The sequence below is a fragment of the Erythrolamprus reginae genome, chromosome 6 (genome assembly GCF_031021105.1).
Source record: "Erythrolamprus reginae isolate rEryReg1 chromosome 6, rEryReg1.hap1, whole genome shotgun sequence".
NCBI classification, from domain to species: Eukaryota; Metazoa; Chordata; class Lepidosauria; order Squamata; family Dipsadidae; genus Erythrolamprus; species Erythrolamprus reginae.
Genome location: NC_091955.1, coordinates 37,722,461 through 37,740,468, shown reverse-complemented (window position 1 = coordinate 37,740,468; position 18,008 = coordinate 37,722,461). Strand labels below are relative to the sequence as shown.

General features: G+C 42.2%; 2 protein-coding genes across 5 annotated transcripts in view; both read right to left on the bottom strand.

The window, feature by feature from the left end:
- The window catches only part of CNTN1 (contactin 1), a 760,044-nt gene that overhangs the window by 191,944 nt on the left and 550,092 nt on the right, over positions 1 to 18,008 (bottom strand). The gene's annotated exons all lie outside the window — the stretch shown is intronic.
- LOC139169433 (cyclin-dependent kinase 2-associated protein 1-like) lies at positions 2,296 to 2,561 on the bottom strand. Its single transcript, XM_070755545.1, is given in 2 exon segments — positions 2,296 to 2,487; positions 2,490 to 2,561. Coding segments are annotated over 2 exon segments (264 nt in total).

The following is an 18,008-nucleotide window of genomic DNA, read 5'->3' as shown; positions in this document are numbered from 1 at the left end:
CCGCAAACCACCATCCACTTTCGATAAAGAAAAATCCACCTTGCTCTTGCTGCCGATCCGCTCCGATGTTATTCACTCCAACACGAAAACCAAGATTACAGGGGGGAGAAGATCCTGCCGGGTTCCTCCCTCGGCTCCAATTCCCTTGTACACAATACGACCCCCGTGTCTCTCACCACGCTCGATAACGGCCGCCACAGTAAATTCTTCAAAGTTCTCCCAAACTGGTTATTCTTCTCGTTCGCATCAAGAGTTCACCGTTCAAAAACCTTCTCAATCTCTCAATCTCTCCAGGCACGAACCACCCTTATCCAGCCACTATACCATCCGTTTCAATAAATCTTTCCCCGATACTTAGGCCTATGTTAGCTGCTCTTCTAGCTTCCTGTAAGATGTCGGGTAGCCACGTCTCTGGATCGACACAAGCCGATCTCTTCAACCCCGGTCCCGGGCATTTCTCCGCACCCCCCGAGGGGTTGCCTTACCGCAACGGGTGCACGGAGAGTTCCCCTTCAAGTTGCTCGTCCCTCCAGGCGGCAACTGCCTCAATGGCGGACCAAAAGGCTGAAAAACGGACAACGGTCCCGAGAACTTTCGAAGACCGCTCCGCTCCGACATGACGTCCTTATGCCTTATGCTTTGTTAGACTAATCATATGCCTTATTTGTTTATCATATAGTTTAGCCTCCAGACCATGTATTGTCTTTGTTGCTCTTCTCTGCACTCTTTCCAGGGTCTCAACATCCTTTTTGTATTGTGGTGACCGGAACTGGGTGCCTCACTAGTGCAGTATAGTATGGTACCATCACTTCTTGATGTCGTCCCTCTGTTGACACAATCAAAGGCTGCATTGTTTTCCCCCAGCATCTGCAGCATTCTATTGGTGTATACTTAAGTAGTGGTTCACTAGGACACCTAGATCCTTCTCACAATTACTACTGTTGAGTCAGGAACTGCTAGTGCATTTGGTTATCCCTGCCTAAGTGTAGAACTTTACTGCATCTTGTTGGATTGTGTCCAACAATTTCCTTTATAGGAAAGTGCAAAACTCTCTCTCTCTCTCTCTCAAAAATGCAAAATCAATTTGTAAAAAGAGGTGTAGCATGTGCACCTTACATCAGCAGCCAAGTATCATGTTAGTCTAATGTTACTAGTGTAAAAGGGCAGTGACCAGAGAGAAGAAGAAAAATGAGCTGCTAGGAAAAATAACCAGTAGGAGTAGGTAGATCACAATATATGGAACATCATCACAGTTGCTTCTAAAGTCCAGTAGATTGAATATTAAGCAAGGGTGACTTTGGGAAAAATGGAAAACACAGTTTTGTCAGAGGATCTGGTAAATATAAAATTAGTTTGTCTCAGCTATAGATTCAAGTTGAGAAGATGGCATCATGTAGAGGAAGCTGTCAACAATAGTTAGCCAAGCATCTTCAAGGCATATTAGAGAGACTTGTAAGATAAGTTATCAGTTGGTCCCTAGATGCTCCCAATTTAGGCTGAGGACTAAAAGATTCTGGAAATTTGTGGACATTGGAAGTAACATTGGAAGTAACTTATAAGGAAATTCAGTGTTAGCACTGATAACGAAGACCATTTGTAGTTAGGTTTTTAGTCTTAGTTTCCAATCTCCCAAATTTGGGGAATTTGAATGAAACTGAATGACAAAGTTCACATCTAAGTCTCAAATTTTATGACTAGGTAGAAGATTTATCAGCCAGGATTATTGTTGTTAAAAAGCTCTTAATTAAAATAGTTTAAATATAAACTTAAGGATCTCATCAAAAACAGGAGATTTCTGTTGAGGGAAACGTGTCCAGTTTTATTTCAGCCAGAGATCTCTGGAAAGCTGCAAGGGATCCCTTTGTCAGTCCTGAATGCAAAAACTATCTAAGAGGGATGCGAGTTTGGAAAACGATGGCAGGAAAGTGAGAGGAGATGTTGGGTTCAGATGACAACTTAAATGGGAAAGAGGCGAAGCTTGTTCCCAAATAAGAGCGGAATTTGGGTGAAAAGAACAAAAAAAAAATAGCACCAAAAATAGCACCACCCCAGTGAACAATTTTCATTCTTCATTTTCATTTTTGGTTTTTTAACTGGATTAATCCAGGATGGTGGCTTGCAGAAAGAATTAGAGTTAAAAGTAAGTTTATGGTAGGATTAGAAACGTCTGAATGAGAGCAGGAAACTGTTCTTGAAAAGGGAGCGATCCCAAACTAGAAAGAACGATGTGCAGAATTGCCAGTTTGAAGGGTCGGTTTGCATTTTTGTTTTTTTTCTCCCAGAGAAATGAGGATCTTAAGATCTTGCATTTCGCTCAGTCTTTGCTAAACATTCTTGGACCAGACCTCTGGCATGAATGATACCCTGCTTTAGCCTTTCCATGGCACTTTTACTGCCAGCGTACGTAGGGCTGATTTATTTTCCTAATTCTTTGATGATGGTCAGGAGTTCTGCATATTTGCTCTGAGGGACTTGGTTGCTGGCGGTACTCCTCGTGTGTAGCCTAGCGAGGGGCATCCGTAGTCATTAATCAGGTGTCGGTACTGCCCAGAGCCCACCATACTGGTAGGAGAATGGCTTGTAGGACATGTGGGCACCAGGAAGCTCTGGGGCCGGTCCACCCAGCGAGGTCTGTGCCACTATGCCTCCGTCTGGAGAGCCCCGAGGAGGAGGAGGAAGCTAGTTGGGTCCCAGCCTACGGGTCTCACCGGCCCCACCACAGCCTTTGGCCATCTTGCTGGCACTGCTCTGCTCCCGCCCGCCACGCTACGCACCGGGCTCCTTAGCCATGTGGGGGAGGGCAGAGCATCATAACGAATCGATATTCGTTATATAGCATTAGGTAGCAAATGTGAGACTAGGCTAAAAATATTCAGATGATGCAGAAATAGGAAGAAGAGTCAGACAGGGCTGTATTTTGTCTCCACTATTGTTTATTATCCAGTCTGAGTTAATTTTCAACTAAGCACTGGAAAACATTGATGATGGTCTCTAAGTACAGTAAATGGTATTCAGATCAACAATTTAAGATACGCTGATGATACAGTTCTTCTTGCCAATAAGCATGAAAACCTTCAGCTCACCAACAGATCTCAGAAATATCTGAAAAACATGACTTGAAGCTTAACACCTCAAAAACTAAGATCATGGTTGTCAGCAAACAGCCAATTAATTTACCACTGATAAATTTAGAAGGAATATCACTAGAAAAAGTTGAAAGGATCACGTACCTCAGTTTTAATTTATATGAAAGCTGGGACATAATATGCCTTCAAGAAACACATATTAAACAGGCCGATATTTCCCTCCTGCATTTCTCCAGACTGGGTGAAATATTTACTACTTCCGCAGTAGTTAAAAAGCGAGGAATAATATTATAAGTTGCAGATAGGTTATATCCAAATCTTATATATAAAGATGAAGAAGGGGGAATACTGATAATCCAAATTGAAGATGGACAAAAGAAAATAACAATTATAGCTATTTATGCACCATCCATTAATCAACCAACCTTTTTTGCTGACTTACACCAAAAGATACTAGATATAGATCCAGAATTTTTAATACTATTAGTGATAGGAAAAAAGACTATAAAGGCTTAAATAAAATTAAAAATAGGAAAGTACTCCCCTCGAGGTTTCAACAAATAAAAAGTGAATTAAAGATAAAATATATTTGGCGATACTATCATCCCGAAAGCAAACAATACACTTTTTTCTCCATCCCACACAGATCATGGTCAAGAATTGACATGGCTTGGGCAGACCAAGAATTGACAAACAAAATATAGAAATAGATATATAAATAGAAATATTACCCAATATGGGCTGACCACAACCCCTTACTTTTGCAGTGGAACAGTTTGGAAAGAACAGAAAGCAAAGATGCACCCTTGACCAATCACGTACAAGAGATAAAAACTATATAACAATGATGGAAAGAGAATTAACCTTCTTTTTCCAATGAGGACACCTCATTAAATAATGTATGGGGTATGACCAAAGCCTTCAAGTTCCAGTGGGACAGCAGGATGAAGGTGGAAGTTGCTGCTCCACTGAACTACAATGTAACATCAGGAATATAGGTTAATTTAGTTCAAGCCAGCAATTTTTTTCTTATCTTGGTCTGGTTGAGGTGTTCCTGTTTTTGGAGACTCCCGACATGGCATTTGCTGTGACGGTTTGGGGGCTGTCCATGGATGCAGAGGAAGCTGATCAACTGGGGTGTGGAAGATGGCAGCCGCCTTTGAGGATGTTTTGAAGAGCTAAGCCGAATTGCGCGAGACCAAGCTGAGCAGAACTGAGCCAGTAGGTGAGAGCTACTGGCAACAGAGGTGGGCAAAATGTGGGACAGTCGAGTGGAGGTCGAAGTGGTCGAGGCGGCTCTGGCCCGCCGGACGGACCTGGGGCGCTGGACGATGGGAGTGTTCGTGTTGGAGGGCTTGTCGGGCAGAGGGCCTGTACGGAGTGGCTGGGACCGGCCACCACCGAGGAGGAGGGCGAGGAGAACGCTGGCGGGTCGAGTTGAAGCTGTGTGGAGCTGCAGAGAGCCGGAAATATCGACCGGTGAGAGCGGCTGACATTGGAGGGTGACCAGCAACAGCCGAGGGTGCCGAGGAGATGGAGGATGAAGTGGCTTGCTACAGATTCGGACGCGTAATTGCGGCTTTGCTTGAACTGCTTTATTCCAGCATAAACATAACGTTAATATAACAGTCAGTATTCAACTGTCAAACCTCCTCAGGTTTCCCCTATTTAACTGCCAGCTGGCTGAGGAACGAACCAATGGTAATCCCTTATTTTCCCCGGTTGCTAGGTTACCGCCCCTCTCCCGGTGCCCTTTCCTGTTCTCATAACACTTCCTGTATGGAGCCTCTCTAGGCATCTCCTGTCGTTGGTCCTTCCATACATAACACTCCTCCCCCCTTACTCTGGAACATACATAATCCTTTAAGTAGGTTGGCTTCCGAACTATTCTACCCGAATGACGTAGTCCGTCTTCCCCTGCTACCTGACCTCGCAGAGGTTCGTGGAATTCTGGCTCTGCACTTAAAGGAACGGTAAACTGGGACGTAAGGTGGGTATCTACGTTACTGTTCAAGACCCCTGGACCTGCCATTTCCAAACGTACTTCATTATCCTCTCGCGGAATGGATCTTATCTTCCATGAGTTTCTCTGCTTTGCGGAGACGGACCTGATCTAAGTGTCTACGCCATACCCTGCCATCCTCTAATTCAACTTCATAAGAACGAGGACCCGACACTTTCACTATGGTGGCTGGAACCCAGGTTGGACCTTCCCCATAAGCTCGGGCAAAACCCCGAGATCCTACTTCCAAGTTTCTAGGAGGAGCCTCCGGCCACGGAGAATTGTTTCCGTACCATGGGTGTAACCTGTCTAAAATTATTCTTAATTTTCGACCCATTAGCAGCTCTGCTGGGGTTTTTTGAGTGGCCACACATGGAGTGGAATGCTGGGCCAATAACATCTCTGATAATTTCTTTGACCAAGACCCTTGTGGAAGTTTCTTAAGTGAATCTTTCGCTGACCGTACCATTCGCTCCGCCTGTCCATTACTAGCCGGGTGTCACGGTGACATAAGGGCATGACGGATTCCCGCAGCCGCTAAGTAATTTTCAAATAGGACCGATGTGAACTGTGGTCCGTTATCCGACACCACAATATCTGGGTATCCGTGGGTTGCAAACAATGCATTCAATGCATTGATAACTGCAAATGATTGGGTAGAATGTAAATGCACCACTTCCAACCATTTTGAATGGGCGTCCACAACTATTAAAAAATTTTGACCCAGGAAAGGCCCAGCTAGATCAATATGGAGGCGAGCCCATGGGCCTGCAGGGGGTTCCCATGCTAGTGGTGGTGCTCTAGGAGGTGAGGGCCTGTTTTCTTGACACCTTAGACATGCCTCTACACAGTCTTCTATCTGGTGATCTATTCCCGGCCACCACACGTAGTCTCGGGCCAGGCCTTTCATCCTTACAATTCCGGGGTGCCCCTTGTGGAGAAGACTTAGCACTTGACGCCTAAGAGAGGGTGGAATAATTACTCTGGACCCCCTTAATAAAGAGCCCTTTTCCATTGATAATTCCGAACGGCACCTCCAATAACAGGAATATTCAGGTGCTTGCTCCTTTTTAGGCCACCCCCGGAGCACCCACTGTCTTACTATAGCCAACGTTGGGTCACGGCTTGTCTGTTTCGCTACCTCCGATGCGACTAAAACTAATGGACTCTCCTCAATGGCTAACACACAGGACACTGGCACCGGGTCTTCCAAGATATCTGGAAGAGGACATCTACTTAACGCATCGGCATGGGCAATGTGCTTTCCCGGCCGGTACACCAACCTGTAAGTATAGTTTGCTAAGAATATAATCCATCTCGCCATGCGGGGTGACAGAACTACAGGACTTTGGCGATTTCCTGCTAAAATTCCTAGTAAGGGTTGATGATCAGTTACAAGTTCAAATTTTCTTCCGTACAAATAATCGTGAAATCTTCGCACCCCTGCCACTAAGGCCAATGCTTCTTTGTCTATTTGCCCGAAGTTTCGCTCAGCCTTAGCAAGAGTTCTAGAAAAATACGCTAATGGGGCCTCCGACCCATTTGGAAGTCTATGACTTAACACAGCTCCTACTCCAAACTGGGAGGCATCACAAGTCAAAACCAATGGTAATGTTGGGGAATATTGAATCAATATAGTATTGGAGGTCAGAACATCTTTTACGGCCACAAAAGCGGCCTCTTCTCTGGGTCCCCAGTGCCAATGTGTCTTACTATCTAATAAACGATGTAACGGTTCCGCTATTGATGCTTTGTGCGGAATAAACACAGCGTAGAAATTTAGCAATCCTAAAAAAGCTTGTAATTCCACTTTAGACTGAGGAGTAGGGGCTTCCCTGATGGCTCTGGTTTTCTCAGGGGTAGGATGGATACCTTGTCCATCCACTATAAACCCTAAGAATTCTACTTTAGTAACTTCCAACACGCACTTACTCAATTTTAACTTCAACCCCTTCTCTTGAAATTTTGTTAAGACCAATTTAACTCTTGCTAATAATTCCGTCTCCGAGCAGGCGGATACTAGGACATCGTCGAAGTATGGCACGACCCCTTCCAATCCATAAAGAAGCCTCTCCATGAATCCCTGGAAAATTCCCGGGGCTATTGATACCCCAAACTGTAACCTTCGGCAACTAAACACCCCTCTATGTGTGACTATAGCTTGTGCTTCTGCAGTTTCACGGTCCACCGTAAGCTGTTGGTAGGCCTGCGATAGGTCTAACTTCACATACAAATTACCCTTCCCCAGTGAGTGCAGAAGATGCTGTACTACTGGAAGGGGATAAGAATGGTGAGCTAATGCCTTGTTTATGGTACATTTATAATCCCCACATATACAAATTCCTCCATCCGCCTTTACTACAGTTACGACAGGAGTTTCCCATACAGCTTGATCTGTTGGCTCTAAAACTCCCTGGGCTTATCTAATTCCTCATCTACCTTTGGTCTGAGTGCCAAAGGTACTCGGTGGGGCTTTAAGCGTAGTGCAGGCACTTTCGGATCCAAGCTGAAAGAAATAGGTGAACCGTTATAACAGCCTAGTTTCCCATCAAACACATCTGGAAATTCTTGGGCCAAGGTCATGAACGAAGAAGCCCCCCTTACCATATTTATTCCCGTTACTTCTAGGCCCAATGCTTGGAACCAATCCAACCCCAATAGATTAGAAAATGGCCCATCCACCACTATTAATGGTAATTGTCCCTTAAATTTTTTGAACTGAACAGCAAAACGTCCTTCTCCTATCACTGGAATAGCGCGGCCTTGATAATCTCGTAGATTCAATCGGCATGGTAACAACCCATTTTTTGACAATTTCGGAAAACACCGCTTAGCTGTAGACCACGACACCAGTGAGCAAGCCGAACCCATGTCAACCTGCATGTTGCACGGCATGTGGCCCAGGCGAACAACCACTGTAATCTTTTCGGATGATGAGGAAGTTTCACTGACAACCGTAGACCTCTGCGATGGACGCGTGTATATTACATTGCAATCTTGACGTCGGTAATTCGAGTCCTTGTAGTTCCCTCGTCCTCCGCTAAAGCTATTATACTTCTGGCTTGAGGCTGTTGAAGGTTGCTGTCGGCGGAATTCACAGGCTCTGGCTATATGGCCCCGTCCTCCGCATCTCCAACAATTAAAGTCTTTAAATGGGCAATTTGATCTAAAGTGATCTCCCTCTGCATGGAGATGGTGGTCGTCTAGCTCGCTCAACTGGCTAGACTTTGTTTCTTGCAACAGCTAATTTGCAGACCTCTTCTTCTTCTAACCCCAAAGACCTTTCAATGTCTTGTGGAATTTGTTTTGTATTAACATCAGGAAGTAATGTGGTGGCATTTACAGTGCTTTCCATCTCTGCTAATGACTGCATTGAGAGCTTGAAAGCCCTAGCCTCCACTAAAGCTGTCTTGAACGTTAAGTCTCTGATTGACAATAAACGGTGTTTTAAACGGCCGTCTCTTACACCAAATACAAGTCGGTCTAGTAAATAATCTTCTAAGTTGTCAAACTCGCAGTATAATGCTGCGCATCGGAGAGCCGCTACAAAATCATTTATTGATTCTCCTTCTGTTTGATTACGATGGTAGAATTTATATCTCCTGGCACACCGGGAAAGTGCTGGGGCATAATGTTCCTGGAGGGTATTTAAGAACTGCTGCCATGGAATGTCATGTATTGGGGTGGGGGCAAATAGGGCTCTTGCTGTTTCGAACATTTCGGCTCCACAGAACCCTAGAAAATATGCACGTTTCCTGTCGTCTGAGATTTCTGTGAACCCATTAGCAATAAGGAAACAGTCAAATCGGGCCACATATGAATCCCATGTTTCACTCTTAGGGTTGAAAGGCGGAAAATTAAGTTGTGTAGACATCATTTCCTTTTATTTAACTTAATTTCTTGGATTGTATACTTGCGTGGAAATCCTCGTCGCCAATGAAGTGGCTTGGTACAGATTCGGACACATAATTGCGGCTTTGCTTGAACTGCTTTATTCCAGCATAAACATAACGTTAATACAACAGTCAGTATTCAACTGTCAAACCTCCTCGGGTTTCCCCTATTTAACTGCCAGCTGGCTGAGGAACGAACCAATGGTAATCCCTTATTTTCCCCAGTTGCTAGGTTACCGCCCCTCTCCCGGTGCCCTTTCCTGTTCTCATAACACTTCCTGTATGGAGCCTCTCTAGGCATCTCCTGTCGTTGGTCCTTCCATACATAACAGAGGAGATGGAGGAAGAGGTTGAGGCATACCGGGCACACAGAAAGGAACTGAGAATGCTGGCCGGAGGCAGTGGCTGGCACCAAATAACTTGATTGACAGAGTGACCAACATTCAGGAAAGAACAGCGAGACCAGAGACTAGGACATTCCCTTTGAAAGATTTATAACCCAGCTGTTTTTTATGGACAACACTATTTTAATGCTGGCTTGAACTAATGAATTCATGAATTAGAGTTGATGGACCTTTAGGTTAATGAACTCAATTTTAATTAATTCCCTATATTCATAGTATTAATAGTATTAATGGTATTTTAATGTTTTATTTACAATGTATTTATTGCTGATTTTTAATTAATTTATTGAGGGGTTTTTAATGATGGATAGTTGGGATTGGATGGAAAGTATGTATGGAGAGGGGCGGCATACAAATATTATTATTATTATTATTATTATTATTATTATTATAATGGAAATAATGCTATGAGTGGAAAGGTCAGCTTACCTGGCGACGTAGAGGCGGGAGGGATGGGGGAGCCTGTCTCTGGGGTGGCTGAGGGCCAGAATATTCCGGGGCTGCTGGGGAGAGGCAGATATGGTGGGAGCCATGGGGCAGGCCGCTCTCAGGGAAGGAGGGATGACTGCTTGAAAGTGATCCCTTGTTCCGGTCCCATGAGTTCAGCCCGGGGTACTGGTGACGAGTGTAATCTGGGCCCTGGGCTCAGGCTGCTGCTGCTCAATGCCAGGTCGGTTGTAAATAAAGCTCTCTTCATCTGGGATTTAATCCTGGAGGAGGAGGACGACCTGGTGTGGGTGACTGAAACCTGGCTGGGCCCAGAGGGAGAAGTTCCTCTCTCTGAAATATGCCCAGCCGTGTTTCAGGTATGGCATCAGCCGCGACCCCTAGGGAAGTGGGAGAGGAGTGGCTATTATAGCCAAGGAGACTTTTGGCCTACGTAGACTCGCTGCTCCTGAGATTGTGGGTTGTGAGTCCCTCTTTCTGAAGTTAGACCTAGGGGTTCAGGTGGGCTTGTTGCTCACATACTTGTCTCCCAGCTGCGTGACAACAGCCCTGCCTGCGCTGCTCGAGGAGGTAGCCGGGCTGGCAGTGGAGTTCCTCGGACTTATAGTCTGGGGGACTTTAATCTGCCATCACTCGGTGAATCCTCTGGGTTAGCGCAGGAGTTCATGGCCACCATGGCAGCCATGGACCTGACCCATGTAGTTCAGGGTCCAACTCACAAGGGGGGGACACACACCTTATTTCTCTCAGAGCAGCTGAGTGATGGTCTGAGATTAAGGGGCTTGGATGTTTTGCCTTTGTCATGGTCAGACCATTTTCTGCTATGGCTTGACTTCAAGTCTCCAATCTTCCCTCGCGGGGAGGCAGAACCTGATGGGTGCTCGGGGTTTTACTGCATTCACTCATACACAGTTTGGCAGAGTCCCTTGCTGTGGCCTGGAACAACGCTGTGACAGAGGCTCTTGACCAGATTGTGCTGTTGCAACCTCTCTGTGGCACTAGAACCCAGAGAGCTCCTTGGTTTACCGAGGAACTCCGGGTGTTGAAACGCCAGAGGAAACGTCTAGAGAAGTGGTGGAGGGGGGTGGGGAGCTCTTGCAGGGTAGTGCCAAGGATTTTAACATGTTTTTCCCTGATAAAATAGCTCAGATGGACCTTGACTCCGATTGGATTGCAGTGTCGGCTGACAATGAATCAGTCGAAGTGACAGGGGGCCATCTTTGTCTATCTGTCTGGGAGGAGTTTGACCTGGTGACACCTGATGAAGTGGACAAGGCCATTGGAGCTGTGAGTGCCACCACCTGTTTGCTGAACAGCAGGCCAACAGGGAGGTGACATGGAGCTGGGTCCAGGAGATTGTCAACACTTCTTTGATGGGGGGGTCCTTCCCGGCTCTCTACAAGGTGTTGTACATACTCCTGATCAGTTGGAGGATGATGAAGATATTGAGGACTCGGATTCAGATAGTGTTTATGAAGTAGTGGGGGGCCTGGGGTTACAGGTAGTAGAACAGGTGGGAGGTCAGCCACAGGATGGGGCTATGAGTTCAGGATCTAGTGAAGGAGAATCAGATGCTCGCTGGGTGTTGTGGTTAGCTCTGGCCCAGCTCCTGCCTCAAGGACTGTGGATGTGGGGGAGACATCCACATGCTGCAGGCCTGTTTTGCCCCCGGTGGAATCTGCTGATGAAGGCTCCTCTGACCAAGAGGACATGAGTGACAGGGAGGAGGAGAGTGTGGCAGACAGCTCAGAAGGAGATAAATTATCTAGCTCCTCCTTGGATTCAGAACAAGAGTTAATGATACAGCCACGCATGCGGAGAGCGATGCATAGGCAACAACAACTGAGAGATTATTATCAAAGAAAATGAGGCCACCTGTGGTTGGGTGGGGCTGTGGTAATTAGTGAGGCTGCTATAAATAGCGGCCTGTGGGTTTGGCCATTGTGGAGGATTATCCGATCGTTGTGTTTCAGGACTGCTTTACTGACTTTGACCTTTTGTGTGCTGATTTTTCCCCGCTTTGAAACTAAACCAGAGTAAAGTGTGTTTCACTTTGTGAAAGAAGAAGGACTGTGAATTGCCTCCACAGCTGCAAACTAAGTATCACAGAACTGATAATGGACTTGTACAAATTACCAGTTTGTTTGGAGACCAGTGCTCTTTGCTATACCAAAAGAGGGCTTAGTTTAAGTGAATTTTCATTATAAAGAACATTGTTTTGAATTTTCAAATGTGTGTGTGTCTGAAATTTGTACCTGTGAATTTTTGGGAGGAGTCTACAAGAGAGCCCGACAGAACATGGAAGAAGATATTAAGGAGAGGAATGGGTTAAATATTGTAGTGAGGTAATTGGCACATCAGGGGCCTAGTGGAGAAGAAAGGTGGAGTTTCAACGTTGCTGAAAAGAAATATGGAGGTTTTTGCCACGCTAAAGTAAGCCAAAGTACTTTGTATTGTATTTAGTCAATGCTGCTGTCTTTTTATAGCTATGTAGTTAGGAAATAAATCTTGTCTAAGTGAAGCAGGAAAAGGAATGTGAGAAATGCGGCTAAGAGAGAGATAACGGACCGAGGGATGTCTGGAATGTTTGAAGTTCAGGAGAGCAGAGAAATAGGATTTGCACATGCGTCGACTGAGATAGACGCCTCTATGGGGAGCTCCCTAATGTGAATTAGAAAAGTGAAAGTTAACCCCTGACAACCCTCTCTGGCTTGGTGAAAAAGTGGATTGAGAGGAAGAGAATCAAACGGAGTTTTTGAAAACGTGTTTGGATCATTTTAAAAAGAGAAGCATGCTACTGTTTTAAACGTGAGTAGGGGAAAAAATAGAGAACAAAGGAAAAATGGCGACTACTCTGGATTTGGGGGGGAAATGGATTCACTTTTAACGGCATTTGCAAATATGGGGCAACAGTTCAGAGAGATGCAAACGGCTATAGCTGCTGTGAGTGCAGGAGTTAAAGACTTAAAAGAACAATCCAAATCACAAGATGCGAGAATTGTGAAACTGGAGGAGGGGAAAGTTCGTCATGAGTCACGTATAAATAATCTAGAAGATAGACAAAGAAGATCTAATTTGCGTTTAAGGGGTTTTAAACAAGATTTTGTTGAGAGTAAATGCCTTATCAAAGCGATCCATCAGTGGCTCTGTGAAAATAAGATCAAAATTGACTTGAATGAATTTGAGAGAGCATACTGACCCTTGGAATCCAAGCAACCAGAGAGATATTATTGTGAGATTTATCTCGGAGAGGAGGGCAGCAAAGATTTACAGAGAATTAAAGCAAACTCCAAATTTACATTATAAAGGCACTTCAATATGCGTTTTAAATGATTTGTCTGCTGAGACGCTGCAGGCAAGAAATCAAATGAGACCTATTGCGAATCAATTATTTCAAAACGGAGTTCACTTTACCTGGAAATACCCAGCGATAATAATGGTTTTTAAAGATTCCACAGTCCTCCAAGCAAGATCTTTAGAGGAGGGAAAGAAAATGCTTCAGCAACTGGGGGTCGATTTGGATTTAAATCAGCAAGCATCGTCAGGGAAGAAGAAAATTGCAGCGGAAGGAGGGAGAGAAAGAGAAGATTTGGCTCGGGATCTGTTTACAGCTGAGCCAATTCGTACCATAGATCGAGAAAAATATGAAAAAATTATGGCTCTACAAAAGGAGTTGGCATTACTCCAGGAGAGGGAGAAGAACCCAGAACTACACGTCAAAAGAAGAAATAAGAACTGAACCGTTAAAATGGTTTTATTGTTCTCAGCTAACTTGCTTCTTTGTGTATTCTCTCCTAATTGACAAGGGATAAAGAGGGAAGGAGGGGGGGTTTCTTTACTGTTTTTAAAGGGGAAAGGTTGGGGAATTCCTCAGTGGAATGCAAATCCAGGGGTGCCTCTTTGGATCAATGAATTTTCTTTTCATTGTCTCCCCCTCGGGGGGGGGCACAGGGGAAGGGGCACTAGGGTGGGGGTTCAAGATAATTAACAAAGACATAATTAGGCTCTGTTTTGCAGAAGGGGGAAACACACTCAAAAGTATGTATAATGGGTGAAAGGATTCTAATGTTATTAAAGCATTCTAATGTCATTAAGGATTCTAATGTCAATAATTTCTCCTGTTTCGTTAATATAAACAAAACAGGAGAAATTAAGCAAACAATAATTTGGGATACACACAAGGCTTTTATGAGAGGTAATTGTATTAGTACTGAAACTTATATTAAAAAATCTTGGGAAGTAGAAAGAGAAAGAATAATTAAAGAAATAGACCTAATCCAAGAGAGTCTGAAAATGACAAGAAATAGGGACTGGAATAAATTATTACAACTTAAGAAAAAGAAATTACATACTCTTGAGGAGGAAAAATGGAATAAAATGAAGATGATTGTAAAACAGAGAATTATGGGATGGGGGAACAAATCAATGAAACAAATGGTACATTATTTGAAAAAAAGAAAGGAGAAATCGTATATCCCTGCTTTAAAGGATAAGGATGTTGCAATAAAACACAGTAACATTGAACTGGAAAAAATAATGAGAGACTTTTATGAAAATTTATATAAAAAAAGAACAAATCACAATGCAAACCATAGAAGTTAAGGAAAAATTAACGGAAGAACATAGACAAATCTTAAATGCAAAAATAACAAATTATGAGATATCTAGAGTTATTAAAGGGTTAAAACCTGCTAAAGCTCCCGGCCCAGATGGTTTTACTGGTGAATATTACAAGACTTATATGAATGAATTATTACCGCATTTGGAGAAATTGTTTAATAATGTTTTTCAGACCTTTGACATTCCACTGTCATGGAAGACTTCGGAGATTATAACTATCCCAAAGCCGGATTGTGATTTAATGGACCCAGGTTCCTATTGTCCTATCAGCTTACTTAATCAGGATTATAAAATATTTATGAAAATATTGGGAAACAGAATAGAGAATATTTCACCAAAGATAATTGGAGAAGATCAAAATGGATTTGTTAAAGGAAGAAAGATTTATGAACCAATTAAAAATGTTGTTAATGTGATACACCATGCCACCACTACCAAAAGGAAATTAGGTATTTTAAAGTTAGATGTGTACAAAGCTTTTAATAAAGTTAACCATGATTACTTGTTTCAATTGTGTACGGATTTAAATATGGGAGACAATTTTTGTCAAATTATAAGAGCAATTTATAAGGATAATATAGCTTATATAAGGGTAAACAGTAATAGAACAGAGAAGGTTAAAATTCAGAACGGAACTAAGTAGGGTTGCCCACTATCCCCAATGCTATTTGCATTGGCAATTGAGGTCTTAGCAAATAAAATTAGAAACGATAAGGAGTGGAGAGGTTACCAAATAGGAAAACTTGAATTAAAACTAAATGTTTTTTCAGATGATGCTATGGTATTGACTGAAACCCCAATTGAAATGATGAAAAGAATAATGATTTTACTCCAGGAATTTAAAGATCAATCAGGTCTTAGAGTTAATATAGAGAAATCAGAGACAATTTGTTTAAATAAAGGTCCTAAATAGCAAATGTCTAATTTATGTATGGTATGCTTGTGTGTATGTCAGTTAGTATATGGGGTCTTTTTTAAATCTTTAATATTTTAAATTGTCAGATTATTTATGATTTGTTTCCACGTGTTGTGAGCCGCCCCGAGTCTTCGGAGAGGGGCGGCATACAAATCTAAGTAATAAATAAATAAATAAATAAATAAATAAATTGAGATACAAAAAGTGTCAGGATTGAAATTAGGATATAAAAAATGAAATATTTAGGAGTTTGGCTGTTAAAAAATCCTAATAAAATTGTGATGGTTAATTATAACTCAATATGGAAGAGACTTCAAAAGCAGATAAAAAACTGGAAGAAAAAAAAGTTGAGAAGAATGGCAAAGATTAGAGCCCTTAAAATGATGATTATTCCAAAAATGATGTATTTATTTCAGGTTTTACCAGCTACTTCTCCTGGGGCAAAATTGAGGGAATGGGACAGTAAACTAAACTTTTGGATTGAAGGAAACAAAAGACCTAGAATAAGGAAAAGATGGCTGTTTGCCAACGAGAAAGAGGGGGGGTGGGGAAGCCCGATCTTAGAGTTATATAGGGAAGCATTTCAAATAGAAAGATTAATGGAACTACAGTTATGGGGGGGAAAAGAAGTGGGTGAAATTGGAAAAGGAAATCAATAATATAAATAATGAGTTATTATTTAAAAAATAGAGTAAAATAGAAATTAATAATTTAACCAATCCTCTGAAAGCAGTTTTAGAAATATGGTTTAAATGGCAGGGGAAATTGGGAGTTAGAAATTCAAAATTATCAACGTTACATGTATTGAATACAGGTAATGGCATTAACTTAAGCAGAATTATAAAAGAATTAAATAGTAAAGGGATAATGAGAATTGAACAATTATATGAGAAGGACGGAAGAGTTAGCAGAACTCGGCTGGAATGGTGGCTGGGTCAACAGAAATGGCTGCAGATCAATGCAATATGTAAATAAAAGTGAGAATAAAGAAGCTTTCTTGAGAGAAGAAAATTGCTTAGAGAAAATATTAAAAGAAAAGATTAATGATACAAAAGCACAAGCTAGTAATATATACAGAATGTTATCGCAAGCGGAAGAGGGAGTAATAAAAGGCTTGACAAGATGCTGGCAAAATGATTTACAAATAGATGAAAGTGAAATGAAAGAAATAGTAGAAAATATATATAAGATTAAGAATACAAAAGTTGAAGAGATGAGAAGAAAATTTTTACATAAATGGTATTATGTACCAGCACAACTTGCACACTTCCAGGGGAAAGGGAAAGGTAATTGTTGGCATGGTTGCCAAAGGAAAGGAATTTTCATGCATATGTTCTGGGAGTGTGTTGAAGTTCAGAAATTTTGGAAGGAAGTGCAGAACAAAATAAATAAAATGCTAAATATTAACTGGATAATTACAAAAGAAATAGCGATATTAATTAAACAAAGAGAACTAAGAGATTTTAAAGAAATAAAAACTGCAGCACTGGAAAGCGCTCAAGCGGTAGTAGTATTGGGTTGGAAAGAGTCCATAAAATGGAAACTACAGAACTGGTACTGGTACATGGTGGATCACATTCATTTTGAAATCATGGAAATAAGATTAAACAACCTTGATGAAAATAAATTGGAGAAGCTGATGGCACGATAGAATAAGGTGAAAGGTTATATGCTGAGTAGAATCTGTGATGAAAATGTGAAGAATAAACTCCAATCACTCTTTTAATAATAACAAATGCAAAGTAGAGCTAAGGAAAAATATATATATATATAAACTAGTAAATATTTGAACCCCCTGCAATTGGTGGTGGTGGTGGTGGGATTGTCAGTCGGGTGATGGGCACATGCACTGTGCACTGTTTTATGTTTGTTTTATGTAATTTTATGTGCAAAACCAATAAAAATATTTTTTTTAAAAAAGGAGAGCAGAGAAATAAATGGAGTTGCTTTATTCATGAAATGATGAATTTAATGAGAGTTATTTGTAATTACTAAACTTCTACCAGAAACCAGAACAGTGTTGAAACTCCCCACTCTTTGAATTAATTAAGAAATTCAACCAGCCAGCTCAGGATGGCCAATTTAGCTAATGATGTTCAACTTTTAGCACAAACAGTGACTGCTTTACAAGCACAAATCATTGCATTACAAAATCAAGCCCCCCCCCCCCACGCAACCACAAATAATCATTCAACCAAGACCTAAGATTTACTTAGCTAAGCCATCCGTTTTTACAGGGGCAAGAGATAAACTGGACATATTTCTACAAGAATGCCAGAATTTTTTCAACAAGTCTCCTGAGGACTTTGCTAGAGATGCTATGAAAGTTTCTTTCATGATAAGCCTGTGTAAAGATGCTGCATTTGAGTGGGCAATGCCCTTTATAGCAGACCAGGATCCAATCCTGCAAAATTATGCTGCATTTCGCCAGAGGTTGAACAAGAATTTCAAAACCCCATGCGTGTACAAAACGCTATCACTCAGCTACGCAAATTGCACATGGGCAATAAAACCATCTTGGAGTATATATCCGACTTCCCGAAACTAGTCACACCCCTGAACTGTTCCAAGATGGCCTGAAACCCAGAATTGTGCATGAGATGACACGCCAACCAACGCCCAACACGTTAAATGAACTCT